The sequence below is a fragment of the Orycteropus afer genome, unplaced genomic scaffold, assembly GCF_000298275.1.
Source record: "Orycteropus afer afer isolate SDZICR_OR568_19922 unplaced genomic scaffold, OryAfe1.0 scaffold00214, whole genome shotgun sequence".
Taxonomy (NCBI): domain Eukaryota; kingdom Metazoa; phylum Chordata; class Mammalia; order Tubulidentata; family Orycteropodidae; genus Orycteropus; species Orycteropus afer.
Window position 1 is genome coordinate 4,328,447 of NW_006921801.1, and position 15,504 is coordinate 4,343,950.

At 41.6% G+C, this 15,504-nt stretch overlaps 1 protein-coding gene across 1 annotated transcript in view; it reads right to left on the reverse strand.

Moving 5' to 3' along the window:
* The window catches only part of ATG14 (autophagy related 14), a 60,939-nt gene that overhangs the window by 5,502 nt on the left and 39,933 nt on the right, over positions 1–15,504 (reverse strand). Inside the window, exons 5-9 of the mRNA XM_007948358.2 lie at positions 12,452–12,689; positions 8,719–8,948; positions 5,199–5,316; positions 3,634–3,724; positions 3,473–3,558 (exon numbers count right to left, since the gene is read on the reverse strand). Of these exons, the coding sequence (XP_007946549.1) occupies positions 3,473–3,558; positions 3,634–3,724; positions 5,199–5,316; positions 8,719–8,948; positions 12,452–12,689 (763 nt within the window). The remainder of the gene's footprint in view (positions 1–3,472; positions 3,559–3,633; positions 3,725–5,198; positions 5,317–8,718; positions 8,949–12,451; positions 12,690–15,504) is intronic.

The following is a 15,504-nucleotide window of genomic DNA, read 5'->3' on the forward strand; positions in this document are numbered from 1 at the left end:
TTATACTCTCACACCCCCCTATCACGCGTTATACTCTCACACCCCCCTATCACGCGTTATACTCTCACACCCCCTATCACGCGTTATACTCTCACACCCCATCACGCGTTATACTCTCACACCCCATCACGCGTTATACTCTCACACCCCCTATCACGCGTTATACTCTCACATCCCCCTATCACGCGTTATACTCTCACACCCCCCTATCACGCGTTATACTCTCACACCCCACTATCACGCGTTATACTCTCACACTCCCCTATCATGCGTTATACTCTCACACATAAAAGCCCTGTGTCTGCACTGTCTGGCCTTCGAATTGTTTCATCTATTTGTGTTCTAGTAGTACTCTTTTTAATTCTGAGAGGGGCCAAACCCATCTCCCCTCGTTCTTCTTTCTCCAAATGTCCTGTGCACACTGTGCTTCTAGTTGAACTTTAGAAATCCCACCCCTTGTATAATGCCTCTGGTATTCCAGAAATACGTCCTGAATTTAAAAAAAAAAAAGTAGTCTTGTAATTTTCTTCATATGGGTTTTGCACTTCTATCTTGTTAGGATCATTCTTACATAATTTATAGTTTTCATTGCTACAGGAAAAGAGCTCTTCCTTCCATTACCTTTTCTGACTGGTTGTTGACAGCATGTAAGAAAGTAACTCCTTTTTGTATGCTGACCTTGTCATCCTAACTCAACTATCATTTCTCAATAGTGTCTTAGTTCTCTTGGATATCAAATTCAGTTAATCATACTACCTATAAATAATGTCAACTTTGTTTCTTTCCAATAGAAGTACACCTTATTTCTTTTTGTAAAATGTCTTGCCTTGGCTAGGTCTCTTGAACAGTGTTGACATGGCAGTGGTGGTAGTAGGTATCCTTGTTTTTTCTTTATTTTAGGGGGATGCTTCTATGAAATATCTATGTAAGTGATGTACCATCAAGCATAGTTTGTGCTCTAGGTTTATGGGAGATATCCTTTACTGAGGATCTATTTCTAACTCACTAACAGTTTATCTGTTAATGTAATGAATTAACATGCACTGGTTAAAAGCATGGGTAAGAGAATCCGCTATTTTGGAGTCACCCAGGCATGTGTTGGGACCCTGGCTCCACTACTTTTACTGGCTCCGTTACTCTTGGCCCGAGTTACTTAATCATACTAAGCCTCAGTTTCCTCCATCAAATACCTCCAGCAAATATACCTATGAAATAATGCTTGTAAAGTAGTTGACTCAGTGTCAATAAAAATTAAGGTCGATATATATCAACTACTATTATTACAAGCTATTTTTGTCATTATGAAAATTATTAACAGTGTTAACATCACATATTTATCATCATCAATTTCCTAATGTGGAACCCTTTACAGGTAAAGTACAGGGAGGATGGAAGCAATCCACAGACGTCAGCTGGGGTGGCTCTGATGACGTTCAGGTTGCTGCAGCTCGTGAACACAAGTGGGCTTGGGAGGAGGCCATGAACTCCTTACAAAGCAGCACAGAATTGTGGGTATGCGTGCAGGTTCTTGAGAGAATCATGGTGTTTTTCAAAGGGGTCTGTGTTCTAGAAAAGTGTACTTTTTAAGGGAGAGAATAAAGCAAAAGACAGTGGCAAGGGCAGATTAACGCCTCCCGTGAACTGCGGTGTGGAGGAAGCCAGGCACACTTGTGGGGACTCGCACAGTGAGCTCCCCTCTAGCCTTGGATTTCAGTGTCAGAGCACATGGATGATGGGAAAGGCAATCCCCAAAGAACTTTCCCATCTTTTAATCTTCACTTCTCTTTCCAAAGTACAAATATGCGACCCAAGTGCAATCTCTATGGGAATGTACCAGCAGACTAAGAGCAAAGGAAGAAAGATGAACACCCAGGAGCAATGCTCGGCTGGTTTTGAAGATAAACCTCGTCTGCTTCATGCTTTTATGATGGAGAGACTGAAAAGATCCCACACACCCAGCCTTAGTTGGTCTGTTTTGTTACTCCTGTTTTTAATCCAAAGGATTTCAAACCAATTCATCTTACAAACTTCTACTATTCTTTTTATCCCCACAAATGGCCAGAATGACTCAGTGGTGAGAAGAAAACTGGTGAAAAAATGTCAGGATGGCCAGGGAATGAGCAGGCACAAAAGAAAGCACACATGAACACAGTGAGGGCAGACACTAGGCAGGACTAGAGAAGAAACAGATGGGGACTCAGAGAAATAGCCTTTGGTCTACAGGGACAGTTTAAGAATGCTGCAGTGCAGGGAACTGCTTGGATCGGCCCTTCTAGCCCCGGTCTTTGTGATTCCACCACATGACTGGGTGGGACTATGCAAACATGAGGTACTCATGGCCTACCCAGGGGACTGGGTAACTTGTTAGTAATGTGAGTAAGGTGCATGATACCCTTTTGGGGGTGGGACCATGCAAATAAGGTGCATGCAATCCTAACGTGGAGATTGGTCAGTGTTGCCATCTCTCTAGGCTTAAAATGAGGCATCACAGAAGCAGGAAGGGGGTGAGGCTCTCACTACCATCAAGAAAGAAGAGCCAGGAGTAGACTGCATCCTTGGGACCTGAGTTCCCTACACTGAATGTCCTTGATCCAGGAGGTGGACAGCTATCACCCTGGTGACCGTGTGAGAAGGCAAGAAGTAGCAAAGAAACAGCAGCACCAGGAACAAGAGAACCAAGAGACCGGCATGAGACAGAGCGGTGGGCCTTTCTGGCAGAGAGAGAAAGCTGAGTGCCTTTGGGCAGGAAGCTTGCCGCTGGAGTAGGCACCCTATTCCTCTGAGCACTTATCACCGGCAGAACTATCATTTGCCTGAGCAGGGCACAGGCTGTGCTCACTGAAGAACTGCATCCCAAGTCATTTGTGAACCTGAATTATAACCTGTTACTTCCTTAATAAACTTAATAAAGTATGACTATTGTCTGTGAGTTTTGTGTGGCTACTGCAACAAATTATCGAACCCAGCAGAGTAATAGAGTGGCATGGGAGGGACGGCTAGAATCAGGATTGGTAAAAAGGGTCAAGGGCAGAGGGATGTCTGACTTCCGCCCCAGAGGAATCAGCCTTGGGCTGCTGAGCTTGATCCTCCTCACCCCCGTGTGGTTAGAGGAGGCCAGATGCCTCCCACCATACCATTTTTACCAACACCCTCTCCCAAGAACATCTGAGTTCTTCTACTGTTTTTTGGGAACGCTCCCTTTCCCCCTTGCGTTTGTTGTGGTCTGGGTAAAAGTTTACTTTAGTGCATTTTAACTGTTAAATATATTTTATATCTTCTCTGAGAAATGACTATGTAAGGAACACAAAAGTTCACATATGATTACCCATTTTTCCTTCTGGACGGGACTGTATTATTTCTGCCATTTTTGGAGTTTGGGGTTAGGGAACTGGGCCTTGAACTCTGCCAACAAGTTCAACTATAGTTAAAAGTATACACAGCACTGACAGAAAAGCCATGGACGCCTCCTTACCTGCCCAGGTGTTCAGAGTTCGGACTGACCAGGTACATGAGGTTCCTGAGGGTGTGCAGTGGCTGTAACTGATCTAAATTTACATGCTAAAAAACAAAGAATTGATTAATATTTTCAACTACGTAACAAATGGAAACTTCGTTCACAGCACATTTCCATACCTGAGAGAAGCAAAGGTAAAGGATATTTGCATTCAGTTTCTTCACTGCTCGAGTGAATTTCTGTCTGCTGAGATTCTCCCCACAAAATTCACTGTAAAACAAACACACAGTTTGTCAAGTTGTACTTTTTGGAGGGCAGTTTCCGTAACAGCGTTCATTCTGAAGAGAGGATGCTTTCCACCACAGTTCAGAACAAAGCATCCTCTGCGTGTCCTCTGCCTCTTAGTAAACTGCAAACGCAGAAGCTTCCTGAATGAGCTGCTGTTCTCAGAGCAATTTTACTGCATTTATGCAGATTACAAATGCACATACCCTTTTACCAAGCAGTTTCACTTCTGGGAACTCATTCTACATAAGTATTTGCACAATAATGAAAAGATGAATGTTTAAAATGATTCCTTCACCTATCAATAGGGGACTAGTCAGATCTTGGTAGATTTACATAAAGGAAAACTCTGTAATTGTCCACCTTACGCACAACGACAGGCAAAGGCTTGCAGTGGTCCTTCAAGTCTCCACATAATTTGCCTTCCTCTGACCTTGTAACCACTCACTCTTCCCCAGGGCTTTGCGCTTGCTGTTTCCTTGGCCCACAGTCTCCTTCCCAGGGTTCTGCCTGGCTTGCTCCCTTTCTCCCTGAGCAACTTACTTGCCCGCTCTAACACAGCAGCAAGGCCTCCCCTGCCTCCTGCTCTTTAAGGTTCTCTGTAGCACATATCACCATCTCCCGTAGTACCTATTGATCTGTTTATGATGGGTGTCCTCCATGAAAATGTATGTAATCTCCAAAAGAGCAGGGACTGCCGTGCTCACCTTTGTACCCCTAATGCCCACAATAGAGCCTGGCACACAGCAACTGCTCAGTAGCCATTTCCTTAAATAAATAAACAAGGTATGAAATACTTTAGTATAGTATGCTACCTTTTGTGTTTAAAAAAAGGGGGGATGGTAATAGCATATATTTATATTTGTTTGAAATGCAGGATAATGAGGGGAAGAAGGGAGGTCTTGGTGGGAACTGACGAGACCTTTATATTTTTCAATTTCAAACCACGAGATTTTTACTAAAAAGTAAATAAACTGGAATTTACCCAGTTCTTACACATGAGGAAGGAGCTCTGGTGGCACAGTGGTTAAAGCATTCATTCAGCTGCCACCCAACAGGTTGGCGTTCAAACCCACCAGCTGCTTTTTATTGACAGCCTTGGAAACCCTATGGAGCAGTTCTACTCTATCTAGGGTCACTACGAGTCAGAATCAACTTGATGGCAGTGGAGTTTTGGGTACACACAAGGATCTGCAATACACCCTCTGAATATACTGGTTTCTCCTTCTGTTACTGTTTCCTAGTTGGGGGACACTGTGGTCTTCACATGCAAATGTAAAGTAATACAACACATTTGCACATGAAGCTTAGGAAATTAATCTCAATAATTTCAAAGCCTAACTTTTTCTGTCTTGATAATACTTAGATTCTTATTTCTGGTTTAATTACAGTAAATAAGAACACAGAAAAACTTAAGAGATTCATGATAAAGATGACATCACCACATTCAATTACTTGCCTGTTGCACAGTTTCTTGGGAAGATTCACATCAAGGATATGAGACAAAATGTTGACCAGCTGAGTCGCATAGCACAAAGCAGCACTGATGGTGTGCGCGGGGTTATTATGCTCCATGTCTGAAGTACGAAAACATAATTATGCACAGCCATAAACCATCAACTTTAAATAAAAAAAAAACTCCAAGTATTAATGAACCTAGCTTTACAATTTATATCGTTATTTACATTATTGATGGCTAAATTTATTCCTTACTCATAAAATCTCTATCATCAGTTATAAATTGTTTAGGTTTTTCGCTGAGTTGGATGTCACATATACAAATGAGCCTAAACAGACTCAGCATATACAAAATTAAAGCTTGAACTGTTGATCTGCTTGGACCTGAAGAAGTAGCTTAATGTGTTATCAGAACAACTAATTTCTAGGAGTTTATTCTTGGAATGATATTCCCTGAAATCTAGTTTAAAATCCAGTCAGTTCCAAATGAAGGCATTTCTATTTTTTATCTAGCTTCTCGGCGAGTCCTGGGGACACTGGAGGAGAGTTAATAATCGTTAAACAGCTGCCATCATCAGGATTTCACCCTGGGCCGAGACCTGGGATAAATGCTTTAAAGAAGTTCCTCTACTGAACCCTCTAAGAACCCCTCGTAACTAACTACCCGTTTGAAGTATACTGATTCTTGAAGCTAAAGCACGCACTCAAGAACAGCTGGTAGCCTTCAGAACAAACAGTAAGTACAGCCATATACTGCATCTCCTGGAGCCTCGGCTTAAGACTCTGAATGAGGCCTTCCTCAACCACCGTATTAATTGCTTGCAATCACCACCACTCTTCCCCCTCGCCCAAACCCCCATTCCCATTTATTTTTTCTCTACAGCATTTTTTTTAAACAAAAATTTATTGTGATTTGGGTGAAGGTTTACAGAGCAAATTCATTTTCTATATACATTTTCATACACATTTTGTTTCATGACACTGACTGCAATTCCCCACAATTTAACAGCTCTCTTCCTACTTCCTCCCTATAGTTACCTCTTTCTGTGCCATCCTTTCCTCTGTATTCCTGCCTCCCTAAGCTGTCTCCCTGTACAAATACAGCCCTTTTATTCTCCCATGATTGATCATCCTAAGGAGTGTATCTAGCTGGTGTAAATGTTCACCCTGTATGATATATGCCTGTCTATTGCTTGGCTGGAAGCCACGGGAGTGAGTTCAATTGCAGACCTGAGGGGTAACTAGGGGCCATAGTCTCAGGGCTCTGTCTCCCCAGGCTCTATCAGACCCATAAACCTGGTCTTTTTTATGATTTTGAGCTTTGTTCCACATTGTTCCCCCACTCTCCCCAGGATCTCCTGTACTGATTGATCCCTTTCCGAGTGGTTGACAGTGGTAGCTGGGTACCATCTAGTTCTTCTGGTCTAATGGTCCTACAGGCTGAGTATCTTTTTCTCTGTAATATTTTATCATCTTCTAACATTTTATTTACTTCTTTTTTATTGTTTACTATTTCCTCACTAGAATGTAAACTCCACATAAGAGGGATTTTGTCTGTTTTCTCACTGATATACTGCAAGCATCTAGAACAATGCCAGGTACAAATTTGTTGTTGTTGTTGTTATGTGCTGTTGAGTGAGTCAGACCTGATTCATAGCGACCCCTCCTTGGGTTGCTGAGGCAGTATCACCACGGAAGTAGATTGCCCCATCTTCCTTCCAAGGAGTGACTGGTGGGTTTGAACTGCCAGTCTTCTGGTTAGCAGTCAAGTGCCTTAGGCATATGCTACCAGAGCTCCAGGTACAAATTTAGTGCTCTGTTAATATTTGCTGAATCAACTGATCAATGAATTAATGACCGATAAATTCTAATAACAACTGAATTCTCAATGTGAGAATGTTTTTAAAATTCATTCCACACATATGCAAGATACCAGAGCTCTTAACTCAAGACCTAGAACTAGACCAGTGCCACTGTACAAAACCTTCCAGTGGCTTCCCATAACCACAGAATGACATCCAACCCCTTCCAATAGTCCAGCATGATCAGGGCCCCGTGCACCTCTCCCAGCTCCTTTCACTCCTCTCTCCGCCTTGCTCACTACACTCCTAACCCTTTCTGAGCTTCTGACAGATCCTCAGACACTCCCAACACAAAGCCTTTGCACAAGCTGGTCCCTTGGATGAAACGTCCTTCCTTTAACTAGTTGATTTTCATCTTTCAGGTCCCAACGTAAATGTCACCTCCTCAGGCAGGCGGCTCTTGACTACCTTACGAAAAGCAATTGCCGCCTCTGTACCCCTGCTTGCCCCCCACCCGTCATGAAGCTGCTGACTCCTCCCATGGCACTCACCCAGAGGGTGGGCCCTCTGATCCTATGCATGCTGTCTGCCCTTCTCCTCACAGGAGGGCTAAAGGCCATGCCCATCTCGGTCACTTCTGTATCACCAGTGCTGGGCACTGCACGTGACACAGAGCACATGCTCACTACATATGCCCTGAATGACTACATAAATTCCTTCTCCATCAAAGGGAAATGGCAAGAGTTTTAAGGGTTTTGCTATTGGGTGATTTCAATTTCCATTTAAAATTGCTAAAATAAATTCTTTATAAAGTTATATATATGAAAACCGAGACTCAATAGGCTAACTACATTTCTTTAAATAGTCTTCTTATAGTAAAATAGAAATGACTCTCCAAAGGCAAAATATTAAAAAGGCATATTTTTGGTCCATCAACTAATAAAGAGATAAATAAAATGTGAGATAGCCATACAATGAAATATTATGCAGCCACAAAAAAGAATGAAGTTCTGTTTCATGCTATGGATAAAAACATAGGTGAACCTTGAAGACATTATGATAAGTGAAAGAAGTCAGTCACAAAAGACTACATATTGTATGATTCCATTTATATGAAATGTCCAGGACAGCTAAATCCAGACAGACACAAAATAGATTAGTGGATGTTAGGGGACCAGGGGAGGTGTACATGGGGAATGATTACTTCATGGGAACAGGGTTTCCTGTGGAATGGCGAAAAAATTTAGGAATGAGAGAAAGGTGATGGTTGCATAACATTGTGAATGCACTAAATGTCACTGCTAGTTATTTTTACGCTATGTAAATTTTACCTTGATGAAAAAAAAAAAAAACCAAAACATGACTTCCATCCAAACAACAGACAGGCATGCAGGGTGAACATTTATACCAGGTAGATGGTATAAATCTCCATCCTTAGAATGATCAATCATGGGGGAACAGAATGGCAGTATATGCACAGGGAGGCAGCTGGGGGGGGGGGGCAGGAGTGCGAGGGAGGGAGGGACACGGGAGAGCTAACTACAGGAAGGAAGTAGGAAGAGAGATGTTACACTGTGGGGAACTGCAGTCAATGTCATGTAACAAAATGAGTATGAACTGCTGTATGAAACATGAATTTTCTCTAGAAACTTTTCACTCAAATCAAAATGAAAATTTTAAAAAAAATTATATATTTTCAAAGAATGTTGTGCTTCTCACCAGGCCCCTGTGTTGTTTTCTTCTCTTCCACCCAATTATAATAGGCAGAGTAGTCCCCATTGTTAGGGAGGCTAATCCAAGGCCCCGTAATGCTAATGCTGGTATCTCCGTTGTGATCGTCACAGACCCATCTCCCGGAGAGGTAGGTTGTCCTGCGAGCTTCAGCCAGCTTACTCACAGTGCTGGAGGTCATGGCACTGTCACTCTCTGAAGACACATCCGCAGGATCTCTAGAAATCAGAAGACACATACAGATTTCAAGAGCCTGGGTTTTAAAGGGCATGCAGTATACTTGCCAGGTATGTGCTGAGGTTACACATGAGCACAGCAACTAACTGGAGCACAGAGATAAAGATGGCAGAGAAGACCACAAAGTGTCAGAAAGATGGCACACTGAGCGAGGGCCCAAGCTATTAGTTCTCAAACCACCTGATCTCACGACCCCTTACATACATAACATTTTCTGAGGACCAAAAAGCTTCTGCTTATATATGAGACGTGCTATATTAAAAATCAAACCTGAAAAAGTTAAAAAAGATTAATTCATTCAAAAATAATAAATCTATTTTATGTTAACATAAGGAGCTCTGGTAGCATAGTGCCTAAGGCATTTGACTGCTAACCAGAAGGCTGGCGGTTCAAACCCACCAGCCACTCCTCGGAAGGAAGGTTGGGCAATCTACTTCCATAGTGATACCACCTTGGAAACCCAAGAAGGGGCCGCTATGAGTCGAGTCCAACTCGATGGCACACAGCATGTTAATATAGCACATTTTTATGAAAAATAACTATAGTTTTACAAACAAAAAAAATGGTGAAAAACAGCATTAGTTTTACATTTTTGCAAATCTCTACCCAAGCCTGCAGTGAACAAAGCAGTGACCTCAGCCTACAAATCAACTGCTGAAGTACTTTTCCAAAGCCAACCATGTACTTCAGTCTGCAGAAGAGTTTCCTGATCCTTCCCATCTCATGGCACAGTGCTTTAAAAAGATCGAGGATCAAGATTTAAGAAAATTCGTAATTTTTGCTGCTTTATCAAAGACCACTTAAGTGAGACGATTGTTTAAACTCTAAGTGTGTGGTGGTACAGGTACAATGACTACTACAACCACAGCCTTGATTTGTGCCAAAGCCAGTCAGAGGTCACCTACACCATGGCTGCTGAGCCACCAGTGCAAATGTCAACAACAAAAAAAGGTGCCCTAGCAGTATAAATGGTTACATGCTCAGCTGCTAACCAAAAGGCTGGGGGTTCAAACCCACCCAGCAGCTCTGCTCCACAGGAGAAAGTCTCAGCAATCTACTTCCATAAGGATTACAGCCAAGAAAACTTTATTTACAGAGTTCTGCTCTGTTACATGGGGTTCCAACAAGTTGGAGTCAACTTCATAGCACCTAACAACAATTATTTTAAAAACAGTTTGACTTCACAGACCCCAAGAGGGTTTTGGGGTTCCCGGACCAAGCACACTTTGAGAGCGAATGGCCTACAGGGTGGAAAAGGAATTCCCATAGAAGTGAGAGCAGATATAGCTGCATGGAGGGGCTGGAACACAGTGTGTTCGGGGAACACATGTTTACTGTGGTTGGCATGTAGGATGCACAAGGGAAGAGCCAGGAGACGGTGCTAGAAAGTAGGCCGGAAGTGAGCAGACTGGGTGGGCCTTCTGTACTGCACTAAGTTCAGATTCTGTCTTCTTGGCCAGTGGTTCTCAATCTTTTCTTCGTTCTGCCACAACATGCATGTGGGATAATAGTAGTCATCTCAGAAAAGCCAGAGGCAGGGGTATTACAGCCAATGCTACCAGGCAGCTGTACCACTGTCTGCCTTCTACTCAAGGGAAATTTAGAGAAATGCAAACGAACAAAAATCTTATTTTAAGAAAATCTTCAAAAATAACTGCTATTTAAAAAAAGAAAAGTAATGGCATGCAATTAAGATTAAATCAAGGCATGGAGGAGAAACTTTTTCTCCATGTCTGTCTTTCTAGTATGTTCACTATATCTATTAGTTTTCTTTTAAAATCTCCATTTAAAAAATAACTTAACTTTCCAAAAAGTTGCAAGAAGAATACAAAGTTTTCCTGTATACGCTTTACCCAAGTTACCCAAATTATCGATTCAGGAAAATACAATGATCAAAATTAGCTAACTGACACCACTACAGTACGATGAACTAATCTACAGACCTTACTCAAATGTTTCCCATTGTTCTGCTAATGTCCTTGGTGGGCCAGGATCCAACGCAGGAGCACAGACTGCACTTATTTAGCATTGGGCTCATCTTCATTTCCTTTCACCTGGAACTCTGCCTCAGTCTCTGTCTACCGCAATGCACTGTGACATTTGAATCTTTGACTCATCAGAATTTAATTTGGCGTACAGTCTTTTTTTGGCTGGCTTTTTCCCCCATCTGTCTTAACACCATTTTTTGGATAAATCTAGCTTTTCCTCACTGATCTAAAATGCCATCTTTATCATACTAAGTTCCCATGGGGTCATTTTCTGTTCTGCTTTATTTTGACTCTCCCTCCTTTCTCCCCCCAGTCTGGCAATTATTAGTAATGACAAATTACTTGGAAAGGGTCAGAGAGCAGGTTTTCATGTTGGAAGCAACACTCAGACTCTTTTAGGTTTTTAAGAAGCTAAATCTGGCAGCAGACCAAAGGACAGACTGAAGTGGAGGCAGGAAAGAATAGTTACAAAACTAACAATAGTCCAGTGACTGTCAGATTCTGGTGAAAGGTGCCAGAAGTGAGAGCAGTGTGGGAAGACACAGGAAAATCCCCAAGGAGACCAGCCTGGAGGTGACTGAGAAAGCAGCTAAACCCTTCAGTGGTGGTTTCCAAACCTGGCTGATGATCACAAACAGCTGGAGGAGTTTAAAAATACAAAATTTTAACATGGACCCAGGAGGTGGGAAGTTGCCCTCTGCAATCTACATTTGTCAAAGGTTCATCAGCCAGGTGGTGGAACCACTGACTCTCTATCTCAATGACTCCTGAGGTTACCAATGCACTATAGCCTAAGGATAACATCACGGTAGTCAGTGCTTGAAAACAGCTAATACAATAAAGGATTTTAAACAACAACAACAACAACAAAAGCCAGTCAGTGCCATGTTGATTCTGACTTATGGTGATCTATGTGTGTCAGAATAGAACTATGTTCCATAGGGTTTTCAATGGCTGATTTTTCTGTAGATTGCCAGGTCTTTCGTCTGAGGCACCTTTGGGTGAAACTGAAATGGTAACCTTTGGTAGCGTAATCATGTTAATTGTACCACCTAAGGACTCCAATAAGGATAATTATCAGGAAAAGATTAAGTCAACATGCAGGGCCTACCATATGAGAGATCTCCAGGGTTTCTTACATATTAGCTCATAATTACCCTGAGATAGGCATTTATTATCCCCATTTAACAAGAAAATAAGACTCGGAGGTTCAGCAACCTGCCTTATACCACACAGCCAATAAATGCCCAACTATGACTCCAACCCACACTGTCATCAAACAGTTGTGACGCAGGAATGTGTGTGTCAGCCCCTCCCTGGAAGCTGAGAGGGCACATGCCTGAGCGCCAGCTCTCTGAGAACCCCCGCCCCTCACTGCAGCTACACTCCAACTTTGTACAGTGCATGCTGTTTGCTTAAGATTTCAATTTTATTACCAGGAAAATATACCACTCAGAATATGACCTATTCTGAGCAAAAAGGTTTGCTTACTGTACCTCACACCAGTCTTTACTTCCTCAATTGGAAAAATGACAGAGGTGAGCTCTAATATGTGAGATCGCCGAAGATTTGCCAGACGCTCATAATGACTCCTTAAGTCAATGGTTTTTTTCTCTACCAGGTCACCAAGTTTGTGATTGTGCCTCTGAATCTTCTCTTTTTTATCTTGATGCCGTTGAGCTCGACTGTAAAGCTTCTGGTTCTTTTCCTTGGTTTTGAGAAGGCCTTCAGAATCTAAAATGAACAAATCACACTGAACTATTATCTCTACAAGCAGTTCTAGGGGACTGCATGGCATCATCACATAAGCAGTCATGCCTCTCTTATAGTCTAAATGGAAACGCAAAACCTCATTAAAAGTATGTCACCAGTTCACTAAGTAGAAATTTGTAGAGTTTAGTTCAAGTGAGTATTATACATAAAGCAAGGGGATCACCCCTAAAATGACTTTGGATCTACATTTGTAATCATCATTGATAAAAGGAGTTACTTGGTGACTGTCAAGTTTAGCACAGAAGTACCAAACTTTCTTACAGTAAGCCTCAAAGAAAGTCATGGTAGACAGAGAAGATATCTTATTTAAACTATTCCTATTTTTAGATGATATGATCCTATACGTAGAAAATCCCAGAGATTCTACAAGAAAGCTACTGGAATTAACAAAGGGCTTCAGCAAAGTGGCAGGGTAATAAGATCAACATACAAAAATAAGTTGGATTCCTCTACACTAACAAAGAGAACTCTGAAAAGGGAATCAGAAAAACAATTCCATTTACACCAGCCAGCAAAAAAGATGAAATACTTGGGAATAAACCTAACTGGGGAAGTAAAAGACTGACACAAAGAAAACTACAAAACATGACTGCAAGAAACCAAGAGACTTAAATAAATGGACAAACATATCATGCTCATGGACAGGGAGACTTTGTGAAAATGTCAGTACTACCTAAAGTGATAGATAGATATATTGTAATCCTGATCCAGATTCCATCAACATTCTTTACAGAGATGGGAAAGGACCAACTTTATATGGAAAGAGACTTTATATGGAAAGTAGATACGAGGCCTCACACCTGCCAACGTCAGAATCTACTATACAGGCACAGTAGTCAAAACAGCCAGTATCTGTACAACGACAGACACACAGACCAATGGAACAGAACTGAGGACCCAGAAGTAAATCTATATCCATCTATGGACAGCTGATCTTTGTCAAACAGATGAAATCCATTAAATAAGGAAGAGACAGTCTCTTTAACACACAGTGCTGGCAAAACTGGATATCCATTTGCAGAAAAATGAAAACAGGATCTACACCTCACACCATAATGAAATGAACACACTGCCATCGAGTTGGATCTGACTCATAGCAACTCCTCCTTGCGTTTCCAAGGCAGTATCACCACAGAAGTAGATTGCCCAGTCTTCCTTCCCAGGAGCAGCTGGTGGGTTTGAACCACCAGCCTTCTGGTTAGCAGTCAAATACCTTAGGCACTATGCCACCAGAGCTCACACTATACACAAAATTAACTCAAGACAGATCAAAGACCTAAATGGAAAACCTATAGCTATAAATATCATGGAAGGAAAAACGGGCAAACTTTGGGGCCCTAATTTATGTCATAAATAGTCTATTAAACACAACTGAAAATTTACAAACAACAGAAGATAAACTAGATGTCTGGGACCTCCTAAAAACTAAACATTTATGTACATCAAATATTTCTCAAAATAGTAAAAAGAGAATCTATAGATTAGGAAAAGATTTTTGGCAATAACATACCTGACAAGAAACTAATCTCTAAAATATATAGAAAACTTCAATACATCAACAACAAAAAGACAAACAATGGAATTAAAAAATGGGCAAAAGACATGAACAGACACTTCATCAAGGACAACATTCAGGTGACCAACAAAACATGACAAGATGCTTGTGATCACTAGCCATTAGAGAGATGTAAATCAAAACAACAAGATATCATCTCATGCCAGCAATAATAGTAATGATAAAGAAAGAGAAAACAACAAATGCTGGTGAGGGTATGGGGAGACTGGAACTCTCATACACTGCTGGTAGGATTGTAAAACATTACAACCACTGTGGAAAACGACACGGCATTTCCTTAAAAAAGTCAGAAACAGAGAGACCATGATCCAGCAATCCCACGACTAAGTATATATCCTAGAGAAATAAGAGCCATGATACGAATAGATATGTGCACAGTATTCACAACAGCAAAAAGACGGGAACAATCTAAATGACCATCAGTGGATGAATAGATAAACTATGGTACATACACACAACAGAGTATTAGGCAATGTTAAAAAATAATGTCAAATTCACAAAACATCTCACAGCATGGATGAACCTGGTAGACATCAGGCTGAGTGAAGTAAGTCAATAACAAAAGGACAGATATTGTATGAGATCACTATTACAAAAAAGTCAAGAAATGATTTATGCACAGAAACAAACAATCTGCGATGGACCAGGGATGAGGGGTAGAGGGAGGGAAAATCACTAACTGGACAGCAGACATGTACTGACTGGGCAAAGGGAGACACAGTACACAACAGGAGGAAGTCAGCACAAGGTAAAGGCAGATGCTGGGAGGCACAAAAGAGCCAAGGGCAACAATGGTAAATACCATTACGGACATCATCTTGCAGTAACAGTAATTACAAACAATAATTTGAGTGGAGGGAGCTCTGATAGCACAGTGCCTAAGGTACCCGACTGCTAACCAGAAAGCTGGCGGTTCAAACGCACCAGCCACTCCTCGGAAGGAAGATGGGGCAATCTAATTCCATAGTGATACTGCCTCGGAAACGCAAGGAGGGGTCGCTATGAGTCGGGTCTGACTCGACAGCACATACCAACCAACAACCAACCAATCTGATGGGAACGTGTAGATACATAAGCTGAAAAGGTGTGGGATGGCATATGGGCGTACACCTATGAGTATATATATACAGGTTTGGAGGAGGACATTTCTTTTTTTTTTATTTTTAAAATTTATTTATTTATTTATTTATTTATTTATTT